Source organism: Poeciliopsis prolifica, unplaced genomic scaffold (genome assembly GCF_027474105.1).
Source record: "Poeciliopsis prolifica strain line A6 unplaced genomic scaffold, Auburn_PproV2 SCAFFOLD003, whole genome shotgun sequence".
NCBI lineage: Eukaryota > Metazoa > Chordata > Actinopteri > Cyprinodontiformes > Poeciliidae > Poeciliopsis > Poeciliopsis prolifica.
Window position 1 is genome coordinate 13,167,226 of NW_026562378.1, and position 22,649 is coordinate 13,189,874.

The 22,649-nt window shown below is 37.0% G+C and overlaps 2 protein-coding genes across 3 annotated transcripts; one reads left to right on the forward strand and one right to left on the reverse strand.

Annotated features, from left to right (window-relative positions):
- Positions 1–145: 145 nt before the first annotated feature.
- LOC129356652 (S-adenosylhomocysteine hydrolase-like protein 1) lies at positions 146–13,753 on the reverse strand. 2 transcript variants are annotated; one of them, XM_055026231.1, is made up of 18 exons: positions 13,658–13,753; positions 13,275–13,476; positions 9,586–9,697; positions 9,356–9,499; positions 8,003–8,103; positions 7,770–7,872; positions 6,611–6,705; positions 6,377–6,483; positions 6,173–6,289; positions 5,636–5,699; positions 5,394–5,482; positions 4,521–4,591; positions 4,253–4,347; positions 4,069–4,167; positions 3,705–3,773; positions 3,349–3,427; positions 2,841–2,961; positions 146–2,503 (listed from the first exon to the last, which is right to left on the reverse strand). In XM_055026231.1, the coding sequence occupies exons 2-18, from the start codon at positions 13,452–13,454 to the stop codon at positions 2,497–2,499; spliced, it is 1,653 nt and encodes a 550-aa protein (XP_054882206.1). In that variant the 5' UTR covers positions 13,455–13,476; positions 13,658–13,753; the 3' UTR covers positions 146–2,496. The 2 variants fall into 2 exon arrangements, with proteins under 2 accessions (XP_054882206.1, XP_054882211.1); XM_055026236.1 differs by lacking the exon at positions 13,658–13,753 and having other exon boundaries at positions 13,275–13,635.
- Positions 13,754–16,221: 2,468 nt separating this feature from the next.
- Positions 16,222–21,425, forward strand: srsf3b (serine and arginine rich splicing factor 3b). Its single transcript, XM_055027323.1, has 6 exons — positions 16,222–16,365; positions 17,219–17,429; positions 17,530–17,670; positions 19,393–19,431; positions 19,741–19,827; positions 20,789–21,425. Exons 2-6 carry the CDS (start codon positions 17,227–17,229, stop codon positions 20,814–20,816), a joined length of 498 nt encoding a protein of 165 aa, XP_054883298.1. The 5' UTR covers positions 16,222–16,365; positions 17,219–17,226; the 3' UTR covers positions 20,817–21,425.
- The last annotated feature ends 1,224 nt before the right edge of the window (positions 21,426–22,649 follow it).

Sequence of the window (22,649 nt, forward strand, 5' to 3'; positions counted from 1 at the left end):
GCGAGAGTTTGCCTCTGACGTCAGCATCGCACGCTTTCTCAAAAAGAATGTTGAAATACTTCAAAATGCATTACAAATGATTTTTTTTCACCAACCTTGCATACAGTTTTGTAGTAACAACTAATAAAAGTGACATTTGCACAGCTTTCGAGAGTGAATCATTTATTTAGGACAGATGCTGAACAGAATGCAGATTCATAAAATCATTCAAACTAAACTACAGCTTGTGTTAAACGCAGGACATTACATAATTGGGAATCTTTAATTCAAATGCAACATTCTCCTTTTAAATCACAGTGGGACTCGACATGACAGTAGCTGGGATTCACATTCATTTGTGTTCACTGTTAACGTGATTATAATTAGTCAAAGCAGATACATTGATTACAGATGCGTTTTCAGGTGCTTCAATGGGAATAAGACTAAATGCTCTCACAAGAAATAAAACGGGAAAATCTGCAATTTCAAAACATTGAACATGTAAAATAGTTTACATTTTTGAGACTGGGCTGCTAATGCAGAAAAATAAAATTCCTTAAGACTGACGAAAGGATGAGGGTTTTAGTGCATAGATGTCATACTCTGGAGGAAACTAAACTCTGTTTTAAATACAAATGACTAAATGAGTTGCAAGGCACTGTCAACCAATAGTCACCATGGCTACAGCACTTACTTTCTCTCATTCCTTTGAGTGTCCCTGAATCTACTGCCATTGAAGCTGTCAGTGCAAACAAGTAAGCACTTCACAGCAGCCCTCAGTTATTCCTCAACCAACAATAGGTGAAATGGACTCAAATCGGCTGATTAAAAGGTTACATCAGCTGAAAACATTGGTAATAGTAATTATATCTTATTGCAGAAGAACATTTTTAAAGGGTGAAACCGCAGTGTGCACAGTTTTACGATGACTTTGAAAGTATACCAAACATGAATGGACAGTTACTTAGTCAATAATATGGTCATCACAAAGTACAGCAGTATATAATGCAGGCAACAGAAATGTGTTAACGAGTTTTGACAGCACAAAAACCACCAAACTCTGCAGCTTTACCAAAAACGATCAAATAAAAAAGTTATGGCTTATAGTTAGAAAGAGGCAAATGTCATGAGGATATCGAAAACGCTGCACAATGATGCTTAGACATAACTAAGTGTATAAGATGAGACAAAATGTAAAGCAAGATTTGGTTAGAACTGGCTGTAGAGGTTTGTTTTTGTTTTTTTGCAAAGCATTTTAGACTTTTTTTCTTCCTGTATAAAAAAATTTATCAAAACCACAAAGCCATCTGCTGCATGAAATAAGACCTATGCTGACCCATATTCTTCATTCTAAAGAATAATATAACTTTTAAAACACTGCTCTATCTGCTGCAGAATTAAAATGGAATATACATCACTAAAAATGAACTTTTATCAGGTCAGTTGAACCCAACACATTATTAAAACTTCAAAAGTATTTATTTAGTACCATTATAAAATGGAGATTTAAAAAAAAAAATACTGATTAAACATGATGCTGAAAATCAAATGAAATAGATCTTGTAAGAAAAATATTTACAGATTATGCAAATGCCCTTAAGTGACAAAAACATTACTGAAACATTTTTGTCCCCAGAAATTATAGTCCTAATTATTCATTGTGGTAAGCAGAAACCATGATATTAGTCAAGATCAGGGCCCTTCTTCTCCCTCTCATGGAATGCCTCTTGTGAATAAATGTTTTTATGTGAAAAGAAAAAACATTAAAGCAGCACTGAGCTATATTTGGCCACTAGGTGGTAGAAATATTAGAAACAAAGTTTTTTTTTAAGTTGCTATGGCTCATCTGCAAGCAAACCACACTAAATATACCCAAATAAAGCTTAATTTGGCTTCCTTAAAAACACAAGTTTTCACGTTTGGTCCACTTTGAGGAAAAAATATTCCCCACTCATCGTGTTAATGGCAGCGCACATCCCAGAAAGCTTTCACACAGTTTTTACGCACAAAAGTGAGTGAAAGAATCAAACACCCAGCTAAGTCTTTAAGGTTCAATAAGGAACTATTAATTGGTACATGCATATTTTCAGAATTAAATCTCATACAGTAATTATGTACATCTAAAAAAAACATAATAATAAATTGGCTCTCAAAACAGTTTTATCTCGTATTTAGTTCTTTATCTTTCGCTAGACCTCTATCCTCTGTGATTTGGCACATTTTACTGGAAAAGCTCTCAGTAGCTCTCATACAGGAACCAGCAAGTAAGGAAACACATTCTATACATCTATCAGATATCCAAGCACTCCAATTATTACATTAGCCTTTTATAGCCAGCTAAGTGCCACGTGCATCGTTTATAGGAAGCATCACATCAGATGCGTCTGAATACAAGTTGTGCCTCCCGTAAAAAGTATAAAATACAAGATAGATAAATCTATGTGCTGCCAGGAGAAAGGCTAAAATCAGAAATATACAGATCTATGTAGGGCTGGTCCGGACCGTGGTGCTGGCAGCCTAATACCTGAGAGAAAAAACACAAAAATACATGTATTTTTTTAAGTTTCAGAAGGTCCTATAAAATATTCATACTGGTTTACATTTTAGCTCGCATATCAAATACAATTCTACAATAATCCATTTAGTATAAAAATGTATATTCTACTGATTTTTATGTGTCAACTGGGTTTAAAGTTGTGTCATTGTCAAGTTACTAAAGTTTTAGGGTAAGCATCAAGAAGAAACATTTGCTACGGAATAATTTTCAGAACATTGAATGGAATCAAGACATATAGTTATTAGAAGAAATGTTTTAACCTGCATGTGCTCTATCATTTTAAATGTGCAAAGTACATACGTACCTATAGTAGTTTGGCTTAAAGGGGCCATTTTTATTCAAACCCAGATACTTTGCCTGCTCATCAGTGAGTTCTGTTAGGTGGGCATCAAAAGTGGCCAGATGCAAACTGGCAACATACTCATCTGAAAAAGAAAAAAAGAAACGGCATACGGAGACAGAGTGTTTGAATTCAAAAGACTCGATGTCTGAGATGATTTCTATGGGTGACTTTTATTACAAAAACCTTACATTCTCAATTTGAAAGCAGGAATTTAATCTCTACTTTCAAAACTTAATAGTTGTGTACTGTAAACTTCTGCTCTCTTTCAAATATTCTCACTTCTCCTTCAAATTTTGTTGTCGTTCTCAGATTTTCTACTTCTTGTACAGATATTTTCTCCTTGCACTAGAAGCTTTGTATCTGCAAAGATCAAATCTGCGATCACAAACCTCTCTTCCTTGTTATTGTGTAGTTCTCCTTGCAAGCTTCTAAAATGTAAAAACAATACTGTCACACTTTGAATCCTTACCCATTTTTTTGGGAAGCAAGTACACGTCTTGTTTGTAACGTCCCTCTGGGGCATTATACAACTCTATAAGGGCCAAGGCCTGAAACAGAAACAACTATGACTCACACGATCATATCAAAAATGAAAAAAAAAGACTACAAAGCTTGAATTTAATAAAAGCAAGAGGCAGGAAAAAGGAGTTAAAGCTATAAAAATAACCATCATTTAGTGCCCCAGTTACTCCGTCATTTCCAGGGCGGATCAAGAGATTACGAGCCATAATTGCAGAAAAAAAAAATTACTGCAAATCCTGTGTGCTCTTCTAGCTATTATAAAGCAGAAACATAAATACAGTTTGGCTTTAACAACCATTTTACCTGAGTGGTGGCTGTGATGGAAAGGACAAAGGTGGGAACGGTGGAGCAGCTCAGGTTCAACAGGCGCCCCTGTTAAACATGACGCCATGTTATTAGCAGGATGAAAGGAGTTTGCATATCATCGATATCACCAACTACAACTTCATCCAGAAGAGTAAAGAAAAGGACAGGACAAAACATGTTTTATAAATCATCCTGCTTAGATATAAGCTATTTTATCTAGTCAAGTTAACATCTCCAGTTATTTCTCACAAAAAGACAAGCACGCCATTGATAAGAATACAACAGTCCTAAACCCTAATTTTATTTATCAAATCTGTAGTTATAAGATGTAATTCCAATAAGCAAAGATGAAGTCCATTACCTCAGCCAGCAGGATAACCCTTTTGCCATCAGGCCAGATCACATGATCCACCTGAGAGCGGACTCGTTCCCACGTTAGCTCAGGAGTCCGTAGACTCGCCTAAAAGGGTCAAAAACAGGAGTCACTCTCTCATCTTTAACTCAATCCTTCAAATATCTTTACGAGTTTGAAAGCAATAGTTTACCACATCAATCTCAGTGTTTGAGTGTCCCATGTTGCACACAATGCAGCCGTTTTTCATACGATCCAGCTGCTCCCTGGTCACCACGTTTTTATTCCCTGCGGAAAGGCCATTTTAACCCATCATCCACATAACTGCGTACAATCAAAGGTCAACAGTGCAAAGAGCCATTAGCTGAAAAGCCTCTATAGTAAATTAAAGAGCACAGAAGTATAATCCTGTATGTGTGCATTCTTAGGAGAACATCAGTATGACTTTACAGTTGGGTTACCAGTGCATGTGATGATAACATCGACCAGGCGAATGACCTCATTCAGCTTGACGACCCTGAATCCATCCATGCTGGTGAAAACAGAGATTAGTTCTGTTAGGCGGTATCAAATATCTGCTGACATGCAAATCAATTTAAGTGCAGAGCAGAGCTCCCCAGTGGGCTGTTATGTTGTGTGGGAATTAACTGAACAACACTGTCCAACTATGTTGAGAGTAACTACTATGATAAGGTGTCCACGGTTAAATTTACTGCATAAATCACACAATTTTTAGGCGTCAATGGAGTTCATTTAAATTGGCAGATTTCTGGGCAATTAAGAATTAGCCACATATTGTTGTTGGGCTTCAATAAGGTTGAGGCCATTACAAAAGTCTATAGGGTGTGAATTTTTTGACTTATCTTGTGTTCTTTTCAGCACTATATACATTTTCTTCATCTGTCGTTTAAAAACGCCACAGTGAGCTTGCTAAAAATTGAACAAAATATCAGATGGTGATGTTTCAGCAACTTGCAATGACTGAGCCTCTTGAATAACCCTGTATGTGGAATATAATAACTTTTTCCAAGGGGCAGCTTGGACAAAAGTAATTGACGGCATTTGCACAGGTCAGTGATCCCAAAAATACATCAAAACTCCTCAATCCTTTGAAAATATAAGACTAACAGCCATGTGTGTGTGAGGAAACCAACCGTCTTGCATTAACTCCACCGGTTCTGATGATAAGTGGACAAATAAGTCAAGCGAAAGTCTCTTTCTAGTTATTTCTAGCATCTTTAAATGCTTGTTATTAATGATGCAGTCTGCCCTGTGTGTCCACAGTATGTCAGCACAGTTAGCATGGCGATCATTTAATTTAATTTTCTCCTCACCAGGCTTGCAGGGCACAGATGGGATCAATCTCTGTTACGTAGACGACAGCACCCAAAGCCTTCAGAGCTGCAGAGCAACCTTTTCCAACCTGACACAAAACCACATCAGGCAACCAAGCTATTACTTTAAATCATAAATATAAAAAACTGCTGTATTTAAACTATGAAACTCAGTTTTCCCAACATTTGTTTTACGTTATTAAGACTTAGATTGTCTCTTGATATTGCAAATTGTCTCTCACCTCACCATACCCACAAACCACCACCTGCTTTCCTCCGAACATGACATCTGTGGTTCGCTTCAAACTAAACAGATTGGAGACATAAAATTAGCATATTTAGTGGGAAAGAAGAAAAACTACCCGGAAGATTGAGTATCTGAGTAATCAAAAATATTACTTGACGCCATCTGAACCATATTGTTTATCAGCTCAAACAAATCAAGGTTGTTTTTTTTTATTGGCTTATTTTCAATTTTGGATTAAAACAATTTATGTTTCACTTGATGAGGTTGATTTTTACAGCCTAATTCACGCACAAAGGAGTTACTATGAGACAGCAGTTTAACTTGAAGATTTTTAACCAGCAGGGACAGTGATTAGAGTTGTACAAAACACTGATCCAGTTGAAATATATGCTGATCATGTAAAAACACAGTGCACTATACGCAAGAAATCCATCAACATGTTGTTAATGTACATTGTAAATTGCATACTATTCGACCAGTGGTGCAACAAAAATAAACTATAAAATAATAATACCTAGCCCATTTTACTCACCCATCTAAGATAGACTCCCTGCAGCAGTACAGGTTGTCAAACTTCTGCTTTGTCACAGAGTCGTTTACGTTCATGGCTGGAACGCACAGCTTCCCAGCTTTAGAAAGCTGGTACAACCTGAATAAAAAAGACAAAACACATAAATCAGGTTAGCAAAAATCTAAACATGTTCATAAGATTCACATCTAATTTAAAGTAAATCACCTGTGAACTCCAGTAACGCTCTCCTCGACAATGCCTCTGATCTTCTTGAAGACGTTTGGGTATTTCTTATACACCCAGTGTGTCAGGTCTCCTCCATCATCAAGGATCTAACAGAGATTTAAAAGTTTTCAAACTGTAATTAACAAAACACAAGCATCTCTTCTGACCCTTTCAGAGCTATTTTAGGCAACTGTTTCTATTGGTCTCGAGGAGATAAATATGTTTTTCACCCACCATGTTGGGTTGCCAGCCCTCAGTGTTGACACAGCGGTCAATACACCACCAGAAGTCATCCTCAGATTCTCCTTTCCAGGCAAACGCAGCCACACCTGAAACATCGGAGACGGAGATAATATGAAGCATTTTCCACAAAAAAGCCACAACAATGCTTTGTTGAGGGTTTTTATTCTCTTTAACCCCCAGAACCAACAAACCCAATGGTCAGATTTCATTTTCTACTTTATTTATTGAGCTGTTTTAAGTTCAAGTCTGAAATGACAAAAGAACAAAACCATAAAAATAATTTAATTATCACTGAGTTAATAATTTTTTTATTTAAAAAAAATTATATTTTTTTTACATTTTTATTTATGTTTGTTAAATAAACATAAATAAAAATTATTATTATTCATTATTCAGCAAATACATTCAGTAATTAAAAAACAGTTAATATAGGTTACCTTAAAAAGATGAGTTTTAAGATTTGTCTTGAAAGCTGAGAGTGTTTCATAAATGTAATTTTTTTTTAGTTTTCATATTTCCACTGTGTGTCAAAACGGACAATAAAAATGTGTTATTTTTCAGTTCAAACTGTCTGAGTTTATGTGTAGCTCCAATATCAGGACCTGCCAGTTAAAGAGTTGCTCAACAGCAGTTGACATTTGCAGACTATTTTCCACAGAGTTTAATAAACAGCCCATCTTGAAGAAGATGACACACACCAACAAATTATTAAGACAAGCACCTAGAAGTGCAGAAGCCCCGGAGAGTACTGAACTCTCCTACTTTACCAGAACTCTGAATGTTTTCTCTGGGCATTTAGTGCACAACATTTAGAGAGTTGCACAGCAACCAAGGACAAAAAGGCTCAAGCAGAGCCACACTCTCTCTAAATGGGAATACTTATGTGGTCCAATCATCTCTGCAGGGCTCCATGTTCAAGAGTTTGCCATTTCTAAACAGTAACCTGGGTTTTAAACTACATTACAAAGCAAAGCTTTGCTCAAAAGGTGCTAATAGAGGGCATGTAACATATGTTATGAACATCATTGCTGCAGTCAAGTGGAAGTAAAATATAAAAAGGATCAAACAGCCAAGTTAATGATTAATATTTTTAAGATTACATGTTGGCTGGCTTGATAAGAGAATAGTTTTCATCATCTGTGCTGCTTACCTCTCTCTGCCAGGGCAGCAGCAACTTCATTCTGCGTTGAATAAATGTTACAAGCGGTCCAACGGCACTGAGCTCCAAGAGCCACCAGAGTCTCAATCAGCACCTGATGAGAACCACACAAAAATCGAAATGTGATATGAAATCTGTTTCACTTAAAACATTAAAGGGAGCATCCAAGCCTCGGTTAAGCCACTAAAGTTTGAATATATAAAATATATATATATATATCTTACTGCAGTCTGAGCAGTTATGTGAGTGCAGCCCACGATTTTGGCACCAGCTAAAGGTTTCTCACTCTGTGCTCTCTTCCTGAGTGAGATCAGCGCCGACATATCTGAACAACATAACAAATAGTGAGTGGGAGAAACAGAAGCACAGATGATGCTGAAAAACTTAGTTTTCACAATATCTCTCAGAGAGACCGTTATTTCTACATGCACTCTCTTAAAGTGTGTAACAGAACTTACTAGTACCGGGTCAGACACCCTTTTGTCTTCAGAACTACCTAAATTCTTGAGGGCATTTTGGTCTTTAATGGATGGAAATGGTCAAAAGTAAAACTCGGGTAAGATGACGGTGTTTAAACTAAACTCAGTTAATAATAAGACACCCAGGGTGCCAAAAGAATATAATCTAAAATATCTACTCTACTACTAATAGCCTGAACTGATGGTATTAGTGGAGGCCCACACCATCCTAAGTCCGGCTAGATTTCAAAACACAATCTGGAGAAGAATCATTTCTGAGGTTTGTAAAATTAACATCCATATTTTTCGTGGTCATTGCTGCACCCTTCCGCCGCCTCTGACTCTTCGGGCACCGGATCGGTCAGAGATCCAGGTTCTGGTGGACCATAGAACCACTGATAGCAAGAAGTGGAGAGGGACCATGGTTCAGTTCGATGTCCAATATGAGTTTTATAAAACCCTGTTAGCTTGGATATTTTCTTCACCACCTCTTGGTCGAGCTCTTCTTTTTCTTTTGTTCCTGCACTTTGCTGTCATTCATTCTGTTGTCCGCCATCATGAGAAATCCTTCCCTGACCCTCCGCCCCAAAGCACAAGAAGCGTCCAACTTCGACCAATAATAATCAAGAATTCATGATGGACATTTGCCAGAATAAATCAGACATTTTTTCAACAACACTGCCAAAATTCTCTTAGCCAGTGATAAAATTAAGACATTCTGACCTTATTCATTCACAAAAATACAAAGCATCTGTCAAAATGCAGGGGCCCCGGGCTGCAGCACCAGTAAGCCCGGGTTAAAATTCGGGCTTGCTAATATTGTCCACTAAGAACTTTGTTTAGTGTTGTAGTTTGGTCGCCATCCAGAAGAATGAACTTAGCCTATGTTTCTCATGACATTGATTGACTAGGTGCTTCTTATTTTCAAATCTGTTGTTAAATGGTGTAGTAAGAGGTCCGTTTTTTGTTATTATCATAATATCTCTAACCAAGAAGTTCATAGAAACTAGCACTGCCTGGTTTCAAAAAAAGCACATCAAGGCAGATTTTCCGTCTGCGTTTTTGATGAATCAGCTGCAAGTGAGCTGCTCAGTTCACTGTGTCTTTGTCATGCGTTACCTTGTTCTGCTATCTCGATTTCACGTCTCCCGAATTCAGCCTGCTTGATGTTTTTCACGCAGAAGTCACTGCTGCCCTTCGAGTTGACTTGTGTTTTGTCCCGAGGCGAAGTCTCGTCATCTGAGCTATCAGTGTAGGACGCAGCTGAAATGAAAAAATATATAAATGGCAATACTTATGATCTCTTGATGTTGTGTATGGAGTTCAATATGCATGATGTGAACTCTGACCAGAGCAGTAGCTGTCAGTGGAGGACTGCGAGATGGAGCGGGACAGGGAACGGCGGCCTGTTTTGGTGGGAAACCTGCTGAACTCCTGTTTCTCCTCAACAAACTGAATTTGCTATAAAACAAACAAACAAAAATAATTATTATTTGGTTTAAACTGACATGATATGAAACAAATGTAAAGTCAGCACAAGAAAAACATAAACAAACACAAAAGGATTTTATTAGACAGAAGAAAATGGAGTGGCATTGTTTTAAATATTTTGGTGTTGTAGTTTTACTCTGAATGAAGTCAGAGGGGTTTATTTTTCTTGTCCCATCATAATTCTTTCATAGCTAGTAAGCTTCTCTTTTCTGTTGCCAAAATTAGATGCTTAAGCCGCCTTAGGAAATTTGGTTTTGGATGTCCCAATCCAACTTATACTGCTAGAGAACAACCCTACTCAACTGTATTGCTATAAAAAATGCATGCATGTTGCATAAATTAGTAAACATTATGCTTATAAAACAGAGCAGTCTCTTTTGCCATGTCAGCTTATTTTTTAACACAGCAGCACATTTTTGCTGACTGAGAATGTTTGCATGGAGGGATGGATGGAGGGATGGAGGGATGGATGGAGGGATGGATGGAGGGTTTGAAGTAAGAAGGTGTCATATTTTCGACTTCATGCAGTCATTTGTGTTATGGATCATTTTAATAAGCTGATCCCATTATCTCTTGGGCTACATGTTCCATTGCTGATAGAAATCAGCTAAACATTTATAAATCTTTAAATATTGTCATAACAAAGTTATTCATTGTGTAACTAAGGTTATGACCACATACTTCAATACACATAATTTTATTTAATGTAGACCAACACAAAGCAGCACATAAAGTTTAAATGGAAGGAAAATTATTAATTATTAGTATTTTTTTTTTTCATTTAAATTATTGCCATGCATTACATTTTGCATTCAGTCCCTTTAACTCCTGTATCCCCAAAATAAAATTTAATGTAATCAATTGCTTACTTAGTTTGTAAACTGAGTTTACCTGGATGTAATTTAATCTCAGTTTAAATCCAGACGCTCTGTGAAGGCCTCAGAGGTTTGTTAAAGATCATTAGTGAACGACTGAGAGGATCAAAGAAGGCAGCTGACAGGTCAGGCAGAAAGTTTAAAGTAGTTAGGTCATTAAAAATATCCCACGCTTTGAACATCACACAGAGCACGGTTCAATCCCTCAACCCGCAAATAAAAAGTGAAAAACACAAACCTATTAAAATTAGAGAAGCAGTTCAGAAACCCCTGGAAATAACAAAGGAGCTGCAGAGCTCCACAGGAAAATGATCAGTTGTGCATTCCACAATTTCAGAATGGAAGGGTGGAAAGACTGTTGAACCATGTAGTCCACACGGTAAACATGTAGTCAGATCGCACCAAATTCATGCCACACTTTTTATATCTTTGTTTTAAAAAATGCATCAAAACAATTTACCTCCCACTTCACAATTATGCATTACCTTGTATTTTATACAAGATAATGCATAATCCTAAAAAAATAATCCATATGAATTTGTGGAAAACATCCATAGATACAAATATTTTTGCAAGGAACTGTACATACATAATAATATTTGTACTTCTGCATTGTATGTTTATATTAAGATATAAGCTTTTAGAAACTGTTATCAAGGTTTAAAGCAAAACATGCCAAAGTAACAAGATGGCATGAAGATAAAGCAACGTAATTCAGTCACACATCTTAACTGAGATAAACATATTTTCCCCTGCATTGCTCTTTGTGATTAAGACATAAATCACCATCTTAAAATAGAATAAAATGTTTTATTGTTCCACAATTGTGGAACAAATGACAGGAAATTGTAAGTTTTTCTCCTACAAAAACATAATCAAAACTATCCAGTAAACTTTGACCTCAAATCCATTGTATTAATTCTCAATCTGTTTTCAGGGAACAAAATTACTTCCACTTCAAAAAAATATCTTACTCTTTGGCTATACAAATGACTACTAAAGCAAATTTTGTTATTGCTGCAGAGTAACAGACCTACTTCAGAGAAAAAGAGGATGTGAAACAGTGAAATTAAAGCAAGCCATAAACTTTGACTTAGAACCTCTGGGTTGAGGGCATTGGAGCTTTGATTTAACTAAACTTCTTTTCCCTTGGGGTGAACCAGCTTGGAGTTGGCGTATTTTCAAAAATCTGCTGCTAGTATTTTTTCCATTTCCGTCTGACTTTAATGAAGCCTCAGGAAGGTCAAACTCCTCCCTGGTTCCTTCAAAGTGTTAGGTAACATGTGAGGGACTTTTGGGACGTTTACAAAAGAACAAATAGCCCTGTTGTTCCAGTGACCTATAAATATATTAATTATAGCAGTTTGTTTAAAAACAAAAAACAGGAAGCATATCTAGTGAGGTATAGCCTATAACTTCCAGATCTTAGCAGGAAACATGTTACTTACAAATTATACATTTTAAACAAATTCTATGTACAGTGTCTTGCAAATGAATTAAGACACAATGATATGAAGTGGAAGAACAATTGTACATGTTTTTCTGTTTTTTGACAAATAAAAATCTGAAAACTGTGACTTGCATTTGTTTCCAGTTCCCTTTTGCTCAAATATTTTTTTTTTAAATCCACCACAACCAATTCAGATGTAACCTAGTTAGTAAATGCAATTATTTCAAGGTTTGGACATCTTACAAGCACAGATTAATCCATCTTCTGAAAATGACCAACAGAAAGCATTCTGAGACATGTCCCTCCACTTAATAAACATATTGTGCAAGGAGAACAATAATAAGTAGAGGAGGTAAAAGGGCCCAGTGTGTCTCTGGAGGAGCTGCAGAAATACTACAGCTTAGATGGAAAAATCTTTTGATATGACAACCTTCAGTTGTCAGTTCAGCAAATCTGGACTACATGAAAGTGGTAAGAAAAAAAAAGCATGACATAGTATGATTGAAGTTTGCCAAAAGCCATGCAGGGGACACAAATAACATATGAAAAGGTGGCCTGGTGAGTTGAGATAGTTAGCAATAGGCTCAGTGATCTGAAAAACTAACACCCTGAACATCTGGTACCCATGGTAAAACATTGTGGTGCAATAGAGTGGTGTGGGAATGCTTTTCTTCAGCAGATAGCGTGTTGGAGACTGCAGTGGAGGTTTACATTTCCTCAGGATTCCCAGACATTCAGACAGAGCTAAATTTTGACAGGCTTTGATTATGGTTTGCATGAGTCAAACATGCCTCAGGAAACACTTTACACTTGTGGAAGATTCATCTAAAACTTCAGAATTTTGATGTTCAAAGCTGGTCTTTCACAAGCCACATCACAACGATGAGCATCTCTGCATATGCCACATTTAATCAAAATACATGAAGTATTTTGATTAAATGGCTTAAAGACACAAAATAAGAAAAGGCTGAAAAAGCATAAATACTTTTACAACACATGACGTGAAGAAGAGATGAATAAATGCAGCTGTGCAGCACGTTATTAACAGTTGTTTACCCTTCAAATAGTAGAAAGTCCGTCTGCGTAAAACATGACCAAGAGTCAGGCGAATGCAGCCACAAACATTTACGTAACAGCAGGCAGCATGAGCACAGAGTTGCCATCTAAACGTCCTCCATGGATGCCGTTAAGCTGTCCGTTAATGTAGCTTAAGAAGCCTTACCTTTTTGACTGGTTTGTGAGTGGGCACAGCGCTGAACACCGACGACAGCTCTCCCATGTTAATTTCGCTGTTCCTGCTCACGGTCATGGCTGAATATTTTTCCGCGACATTTTCGCTCTCCTTCACTTCTTTGCTCGCCTGCTTCACCTCCGATTTTGCATCCCCGGCTGTCTCGGACATGTTGGCAGCAGTGAAACCTTACCTGGACAGAAACACAAGAACCGCCGAAGTAACGAGGTGAGCTAATGTTAAATGTCCGAGGCTTCTGCTGCTATTACTAGCTCACTGTTAAAAGGAGGGCGGAAGGGAGGCTTTTATGGTTTTACGACGTTAGAAAAAAAAACTCAGTAAACTATATTAATAGCAAATAATCTGTGACTGACTTTGGTTTGGAGATGAACAATATCTTTATGTGTCCAGTTTGGTTGCGTAGGTTGTGTCCGTGCTGTTTCCCTTCTGACTCAACTGTCACCTGGCTGAGAAACTTTGTGGGCAGTTACTAACAGCCTGCCGGGGCGTGGCGTGCGTAAGGACGCTTTCACGGTAGCTGGGAAAACGGATTTATACAATGCCGGCGTTTTATTTACGTGTTTGTGTTTTGTTTTTAGTAGACCAACTTTTACACCAAAAATATTTTCATACTACCCGTAATTTAGAATAAATATAGAGAGTAACAGGCCACTCTCTACACCCAATCTACGTTGTTCTCGTGTTCTGACTGATGAACTATCCCAAAATTCCGTACTCAAAAAAAAATCATTTTAAGTATTCGTTTGCAGTCATTTGCGAACCGTGCTGTTGCACCAGAATAGTAGCACGTACAAATAGACAAACAGACAGACAGACAGACAGACAGACAGACAGACAGAGAGACAGAGATAGATAGATAGATAGATAGATAGATAGATAGATAGATAGATAGATAGATAGATAGATAGATAGATAGATAGATAGATAGATAGATAGATAGATAGATAGATAGATAGATAGATAGATAGATAGATAGATAGATAGATAGATAGATAGATAGATAGATAGATAGATAGATAGATAGATAGATAGATAGATAGATAGATCGATCTAAGCCTGAAGCCTGATGTGGTAAAAAGAAAACATTATCAGATGGCTTCATCTGCATGCATATTGTAAATAATTTAGATACAATAATGGTGAAGAAGATGTCTGAAATATTTGCGTTATGGACATTATCTCCAGACACAGTTCTGGCCCGCATCAGAGTCACTAATCATGAGTCAATTTGCCGTTTAAAAATAAAGTATTTGATTTTGTTTGTTTGTTTTGCTTTTATTAAAAATGTTAAACTCCCTTGTTTTCATTGCAAATACAATAATGACAGTGAAATATATTTAGAATAAAATAAAGCAAAAATATTCCCAATTTACATATTTGCATTCATTAATTGTAATAACAACAATCATAATCATAATTACACAATGTATTCATGTATTGATGGTTCTTGGAAACTATTTAAATCTAAATAGAACGGGTTACTAAATCTAAAAGAAAAATTAAAAGAATAATTATAAAGAACAACATTGGAATCTTAAAAGGCAACTTTGAAAATGAGTGTTTTGGCAAACTTTACCATGGATTGTTTTGTGGAAATTTATGTACACGATACATTACAAAAGCAATACAGGAAAGAGATGAAAACCACCACATTAGCAGTCAAACGTCATGACTTTGAAGTTACTGACTCACACGGAGCATTTTTTCAGATGGTCTGTGAGAGTCATAACTAAACAATTAAAAGCAAACCTAAAAACAATTCAACTGCAGTTTTTACCATAGTACTTTTAATTGTTTCAGCACCTTCTGATTGTGGACCGATTTTGAGCCGGAGTATAATCCTATGGTCTGCAACCTTTAAAACTGAAATTTTCGCCCTCTGACCAGTTGAATAAAACCTGAAAGGTTACCGGACCTTTTAGAATATACATCCAGATGAGTCCTTTTTTGTCAGATTAAAAGTACCTTTTGAAAATAGGTACCATTACAAACACTTATGTTTTTTTAAAAAAAGAAATAATTTTGAAAACATTTTTGTTTTTAAATATTGTTTATATATTGGTCTGATGTACCATATTCTAATTTTAAATGTTGTGTTTTTATTAAGCAGGAAATCATAACAAATAACTAAAAATAAAGGTTTTTAAACACCAATCTGTGTGCAATTAATCTATATAATGTGTTTCACATAGTGCTGTTTCTGGAATAAGTTGGCTGTTCAATAATATTCTAATTTATTGAATGTGTTTTAACACATTTAACACTTGTGTGTTTTAACACTTTAAAAATAATACATGATGATGTATTATCATAATAATACATAATACATATAATACATAATAATACATAATAATACATGTATTATCATAATAATACATCATCATGTATTATTTTTAAAGAACCATAATTTTAATTATATTTCAAATTTTTAAAAAGAAAAACTTAAAACTTTTGCAATTGAACTGAATATGTTTTAGTCACATCGTTTTCAGTTTAATGACAAGAATAACTGATATTAAATAGATTGTCTTAATGTTGTGGATATTCAGTGCAATTATTCTATAAAAACGGACAAACTGTTAAAACTTGTATTTGTCTTATATCGGTATTTAAAAACAATAGTTTTTAATATTTAACCAAAGTTTTTAAGGGTAATTTTTCAAGGTCCAAGGTCCAAAGAGCCAGATGCGCCTCAGAGCTGCACATTGCTGACGAGATTTCCAACAAAATGTTGAAACAGCGCCACATCTAACTTTGTGGCCAAACGTGGTATTGCATTTCCAAAATATCTGAAATTTTGAAAACAAACATTAATTGTATATTCGGGGTTGTATTTTTGATACCCGTATGCAGAGACGTAAGTATTTTCGCGTTTGTTAATTTGTAAAAGAATTTTGATTGAAAAGTATGACACGGAAGCCCGCCCTACCGGAAACAGCTTCGTGGCGGCTAAGCTACACACAAACGTCCTTTCCGTCACGCCATTTTCCGTCGACTTCCGAGAGGAGCACGTCTGCGGTGGAGACGCTGAAGCTTTAAACTGCAAGCTGCATTAAACACGGTACAGTTCATGCAGAATGTGTTCTTGTAAATTATGCGGAGTCGCATCTAAAACATTATTTTGGTTAGCGCCGTCGTACCGCCTCAGCTTCGTGTGTTTTTATTGTTCGGTTTCTGTGGCTGTTAGCGCGGCTCCTACGAGTAGGCCTCGGAAAAGCGACAGCCATTTTAGCGATACTTTTGAGCACATTCGTCGTGTGAGCCACATCGAGTTTTCACTTCTAAAAAAATGCAATATATCGATCTGGATTTTAATTAAGAAGTAATTTAATGAAATGTAATTTGAGGCTAGTTCGTGTAGGATCTAAGTACGTTATTGGTTACCATGAACTGTAATTGAGGTAGAAAAGTGGGTCATGCTCTCGAGAGTAGAGCATTCAAATTAATAGCACTGGACCTCTTTTGTCGATGAAATACTTTGATTTTAAGCGTGTAAGTAAATATTAAAACCGAATATAAAAAAGAACGTGTTGGCTTTCAATTTGATACTTTAGACACTGTTTTGCTGCTTTTGTGGAATCTGAAGTGTAGTTTGTTAAAACTCGTAGGTTTTGTTTGAGGTTTTTGAATATCACCCAATTTGTTTGGTTTTAATGAGTTTTTTTCTCCTAAAACATTAAAGCAAACGTGTGTCTTTATGAAAAGGATTTTCACACAAAATAAACATGAAAGCATTTTTAGTTTAGCGTTAAACAATTCAGTTCAAATTTTTCATGTTTAAATTTAAAGGTAAACCAATATAATTCATATTTATTAAAAATATGGAATATGCCATAGTTTTTTTGTGATAAGACATTTTCGCACAGTTGATTTTTCTTACTGCTGCGTTTCTAATCTGTTTTTCTTTATTTCAGATCCAGCCATGCATCGGGACTGTCCCCTCGACTGTAAGGTTTATGTTGGAAATCTGGGAAACAATGGAAACAAGACTGAGCTAGAGAGGGCCTTTGGCTACTATGGCCCCCTGCGCAGTGTCTGGGTGGCCAGGAATCCCCCGGGTTTTGCCTTTGTTGAGTTTGAAGATCCCAGAGATGCGACTGATGCCGTGCGTGAGTTAGATGGAAGGTGGGTCACCATGTGCATATCTTAAGCTATAATTAAAATACCACGGAAACAGGTTGGACTTGTGCCACATGCCATTACTCAACAGCTAATCGGTTTACAGGACACTTTGTGGTTGCCGGGTGCGAGTGGAACTGTCCAACGGTGAGAAGCGCAGTCGCACCCGCGGTGCACCTCCTTCGTGGGGCAGGCGCATTAGAGATCGAGACGATTACCGGCGGCGCAGCCCACCGGCGAGGCGAAGGTGACCTACATATTGATATTGTTTTCAATATTATGTGTTTACATTTTTCTCTGTGAGTTACTCTTTTGTTTCTCCTATTGACAGTATTTTTCCTGATAAGTGAATGTGGTTTTCCATTCTAGGCTTCTGTAGAGCTTTTTTTCTGCTGAGCTTACATTGGTGACTGTTGCACTTTCTAAAGCTTGTTGTTTTAAATTTGATCAAAAATTATATCAGAAACAGATTAATAGCAATAGTAATAAGACCTTCCATCTCTCCTGTCTACAACAAAATTCCTCATTAGAATGGCACGCACAGCATTGAGTTTTGCTTTAAGCATCAATGCTCCTTTTATTGTGTACACTCCTACTAGCTTCTTTACAGTGGCAAAATAGGTATTTGGAACCGGTTTAGGCTCTTATTTAAAAAGAATAGTTTAACCTGTTTTCAGATTTGGGGGGGGTGAAAGTGGCAAATGTGTTTTTTTTTCCTTCTTGTTTGAGGATGTTTTTTACTTTTCATCTATATTAATAAGAATGAAACCCGTTGCAGAGCCACCACCATGCCTCTTCTCACCACCTTCTCTGAGTCAGTCAACTAGTCCTCTTTCAGCATCATGTGACTGCTGATCATCGTGCCCCAATCAGCTTGGCTGGTGCTGTCACATGACCCGGGCATGGCCAGTCGTCAGGTTGCACCAGCCCATTGGTTCCTCAGCATGCCGTTCTCAACCTCCTCCTCCTTCAGCCTTTAACCAAACGGCAGCGGCCTACCTCACATTCCCGACCAATCAGCGTATTATGTTTCCAAAAGTCTACACTCCACCAGCAGCAGCCTGCAGCTTACCAATTAAAGCAGGAATAAAGCCACAAGCAGCCCCCATCTGCCTGCCAACTTATCACCTTGCAGCATCTGGCCAGTCTCATTCAGCCAATTCTACCCACCCGGCCGACAGTCTGCCTCCCTTTCGTCATTTCTAGCTTGTTGAAATCCAAAAATACTAGTAAGTTTTCCTGCTTCATTCAGTACACTGCAGATTACAGTTTTAACAGTGAAGACACAGCTGGTTGAAGAGGTTATTCTTTATTTTTTTCATTCATAGCTTTATTTTGATGTCCACAGCTTTTTGTAGTCGTTTGGTTTTTTTTTTTTTTTTTTTTTTTTTTTTTCCAAAATGGGTGTGGTACAATATCAAAACTCTGGAACTTGTCTCATGTTTTCAGAGCTTTGATATGCGTAGATGTTTTTAGAATCACACAATTAAAACACACTTCAGATTCCCCAATGACTTTCAAATCTCTTGGGTCATTGGGATTTTAGCTGGTCGTTTCTGACAGAAATGGCCTCACTTTGTCATGGTGCCACTTTAAGTCCGGTGGACCAGTTTCATACAGATGGCAGCCCCTTAATGTTTTAGTTTCCCCCGCATGGGCCCTGTCACAGAGGGAATAACTGTCCAGTTTTATCAACTTTTTTTAAAAGCACACCTTACAAACTGGACTAAAATTCACATTTAACTGAATTATACTGTAGTATAGTTGAGAGGGGATTCTTAAGTGTCTGCCAACTTTATGTGCTTGGTTTGTTGCCAGTGACTTTAAATTGTTTCCCTTTAAGTAACTGAAATAGACAAAGGGCTGTGCTGAGGTAACCCAGGATAGTAGGACCATAATAATTTGCAGTTCTGCAGGTTAATCAGTCAATTTGTCTTTGTTTTTAAACACTTGTATTTCTCTTGCGCAGATCCCCTCGCAGGCGAAGCTTCAGCCGCAGCCGAAGCAGGTTTGTCAACTTCTATAGTTTCCTTTTCTAAACTCATTTGTGAATCCTAATAGGATAGTTCAAGTACTCTGAACTGAAAGTTGAAAGGTGTATTAAAGCATTCTTTGTGGGCTGAATTTTGTCAGGATGTATTTGCTTGGAAGCCTGCGAACACCATTTATTCCATACTGCCGACTTAACCACAATCAATAAATTGTATCTTTTACATTTAGTTCCATTTTTAAATGAAATGTCACCCAGTGAGCTACCAGAGTCACCAGAAAAATGAAACTTGCTTTGTTTGAATCTTTTTCTTATTTTCTTTTCTAGGTCTTTGTCAAGAGACAGGAGGAGAGAGAGGTCCCTCTCCCGGGACAGGAACCATAAGCCTTCCAGGTCCTTCTCTCGTTCTAGAAGGTATCAGTACTTTGCCTTATGTTTCACATAGACCAGTAGAGCAAAAAAAAAAAACAATTTATTCTTTTTTTTAGGTCATTGCATTGTTTAGCATTCATAGCACCAGAAACAAATAGTGTTCTTGAAAAACATTCCCATTTGAAGTAGGTTTCTTCACAATGCCACTTGCAGAAAAAAAATTTTTTATATCAATTTTATTAAGTGGATTTTGTCAAGAAAAATTTCTATGATGAGAAAATTGGGACCAGTAGTCCAGAAATTTCTCAAATCACATTCATTTAGTGATTTGAGCTAAATGAATGAAACTTGACGCCTTAAATTAGCTGTTTATCAAAATTGTAAGCTGATATTTGCCATTCTTAAAGTGCTTTGCACAAGTGCAAAGCTCTTTCCACATTTTCATATTTTCATGTTTTGTGTGCTGAAACGACACAAAATTGTGCATGATTGTGGTTTCTTTAACACACACAAAAACATGGAAGAACCTGCTCTGATTCCATGAAACCAAAACTGAGCATTTCATGCTGCAGAAAAATCACTGTAGGAAAATTAATATCGCACAAAACTCTGGCCTCACGATTCCCATGGTGACATACGGTGCTGCCAGCATTACAGAGTGTAATGCTGTAATCAGGGACTGGAAAACTGGTTAGAGTTGATGGCAACATGGATGGAACTAAATGCAGGGCAACCCTGAGAGAAAAGCAGCCTCTAATACCACTGAGGTTCTGTTGGTTTGCAAAGAATGGGCTGAGATTCACAAAGCTAATAGAGACACACCCAAAACGCCTGCAGCTGTAAACGCAGCAGAAAGTGGAAAGGGCTAAAGGGTCTAAACATCTGTTTGCAAGGTTCTGTACATTTGTTAGCTGCTTGAATGACAAGTTTGGGATTTTTTTGGTTTATATTTGTACATGTTGTAACTCCGTATCTATTAACATTTCCCATCTTCGCCCCACAGCCGCTCCAGGTCAACTGAAAGAAGATAGAGAGTCATGACAGGTTTAAAGGGAGCTGCAGATGAACATTTTTACAGGCTCTGCCATTTCATATGATGGACTCCAGCATCGACGTGCGATCGTTTGTTTTTGTTTCGTCAAATTTTTTTTTTATTTTTTATTTTAACACGCCTTTTAGTGTCCCTCCTTTTCTTTTGTTATGACTTGTCTTCAAACACACCGGGTGGGTGCGTACAGGTGTAACGCCTCATCGCTGTCACCAACGCGCCACATTTTGATGATCCTGACACAGTCGTCGTCCCTCCCTGCATTCCAGATTTAATCTAAGCTTTTGGTTCATGTCAATGAATGTACTGTGTAGTTTGACGTTGTGTCAGTAGTTTGTCATTTTCACTGTGCAAAAAGCAAGAAAAGATTTTTGGGGAAAAGTGAATAATTTCCCCCTTTTGATTGTGTTTTTGATTTGCTACTTCCCTGCATCTGTTAATGGTTGCTTATTCTTGTTGAAGAAGCAGAATTATTGCATTTATTTGAAACTGTAGTGAACTCAAGTCAAGGTTTGCATATTAGGTTTTACATAGTTGATCTTTTGTTATATGTACTGGTCCTTCAATTAAAATACCTGTTGGTTAAAAATGACTTGTCAATTTGGATTTATTTAACTTTTTGATACAAATAAATACTCTTGATAAACAAAAGCAGCTCACCACCAAACATTTCTCAACTCTATCGATCTTGGCTTTAGCGGGTCAAACATTCTGACCCGTGTTTAGTCTTTTGAAATGGTCTGAACAGCTAATGCAAAGCTAGAGTAACAGATATTAATTCATTTAAGGTATGACTAAAATTAAGGATTAACAGTTAATTACCACCAAATCTGTTCATATTGTAAATCATTTCTGTTCACAAATGTGTTTTTCTCTAACACATTGACTCGTGCTTTGAAGCCACTTTTCTGACGACATTTTGAACTCTTTAACCCATTCCTACCACAAGAGGGCGCCATGGGAGCATGATATGAACCACATGCGTCATCTGGAGATCTTTTATCTGTCATCCTTATCAATGTTTGCGCCTTTATTGAATAATTCTACCACTATGAGCTTCTGCAGGTTTTGCTTTACATGCTGTCAAGGTTGGAAGGAGATTTTGAATGTAACAAATTCAAAGGATACAGTAAGAGATGATATAAATGAATGCCACCCATCCATTTATTGTCCTTCGCTTTTCTGGGAGACGACATTAGCAGAAAACAAACAGAAATGCATGCAGATCTATGTTCTGCTAATGTCTTAAAATCACAATTGCAGTGTTTCCATTAAATAAGAAATTAAGTTTAAATCACAAATGCGTATGCTTTTTTGATGGGATAAGGCATCAAATATCATGGCAGCAGCAACTATGTAGAGCAATATGAGGTATATTCATAATTTAGCGATCATAGGAGAAATCTGCGTCTCATTCATTGGAGCGACAAGCCTCTGGGAGAGACTAAGTATGCGGCCTTTTGGGGAACTTGATTTTACAGAAAAGCCCATATTGCCTGCAAAACACAAAAACAAGCCATCACCCTCCTACTCCTGCCTGTTGTTGTCTTTGTGGCTTTTGTCAGTAGTAACATCCGGCTGTGGATCACGTGACGTGTAGGATGCAGAAAACATTTTTTCCATTACACTTTTTGCGAAATACTTGATACTATTTAAAAACCACCTCCTCCTTACACAAAATCTGATGTGATTTATGAAAATTATGTCAGCAGGAGAAAAGAAACATAAAATAAAGAATAATTTTGCAAATGTTGGTGTTTTAAATAAAGAAAATTATAGCTTTTGAGACTGACCATGTGTTTTTCTTCCACTGAAT

Excerpts from the sequence above, each read along its gene's own strand:
- srsf3b (XM_055027323.1), top strand. The coding sequence starts at position 17,227 with ATGCATCGGGACTGTCCCCTCGACTGTAAGGTTTATGTTGGAAATCTG. Across the intron at positions 17,430-17,529 it reads GTGCGTGAGTTAGATGGAAG|GACACTTTGTGGTTGCCGGG; the intron begins GTGGGTCACCAT and ends ATCGGTTTACAG. Across the intron at positions 19,432-19,740 it reads TTCAGCCGCAGCCGAAGCAG|GTCTTTGTCAAGAGACAGGA; the intron begins GTTTGTCAACTT and ends TTTCTTTTCTAG.
- LOC129356652 (XM_055026231.1), bottom strand. The coding sequence starts at position 13,454 with ATGTCCGAGACAGCCGGGGATGCAAAATCGGAGGTGAAGCAGGCGAGC. Across the intron at positions 9,500-9,585 it reads CACTGACAGCTACTGCTCTG|CTGCGTCCTACACTGATAGC; the intron begins GTCAGAGTTCAC and ends TTTTCATTTCAG. Across the intron at positions 4,168-4,252 it reads CAAACACTGAGATTGATGTG|GCGAGTCTACGGACTCCTGA; the intron begins GTAAACTATTGC and ends TGACCCTTTTAG.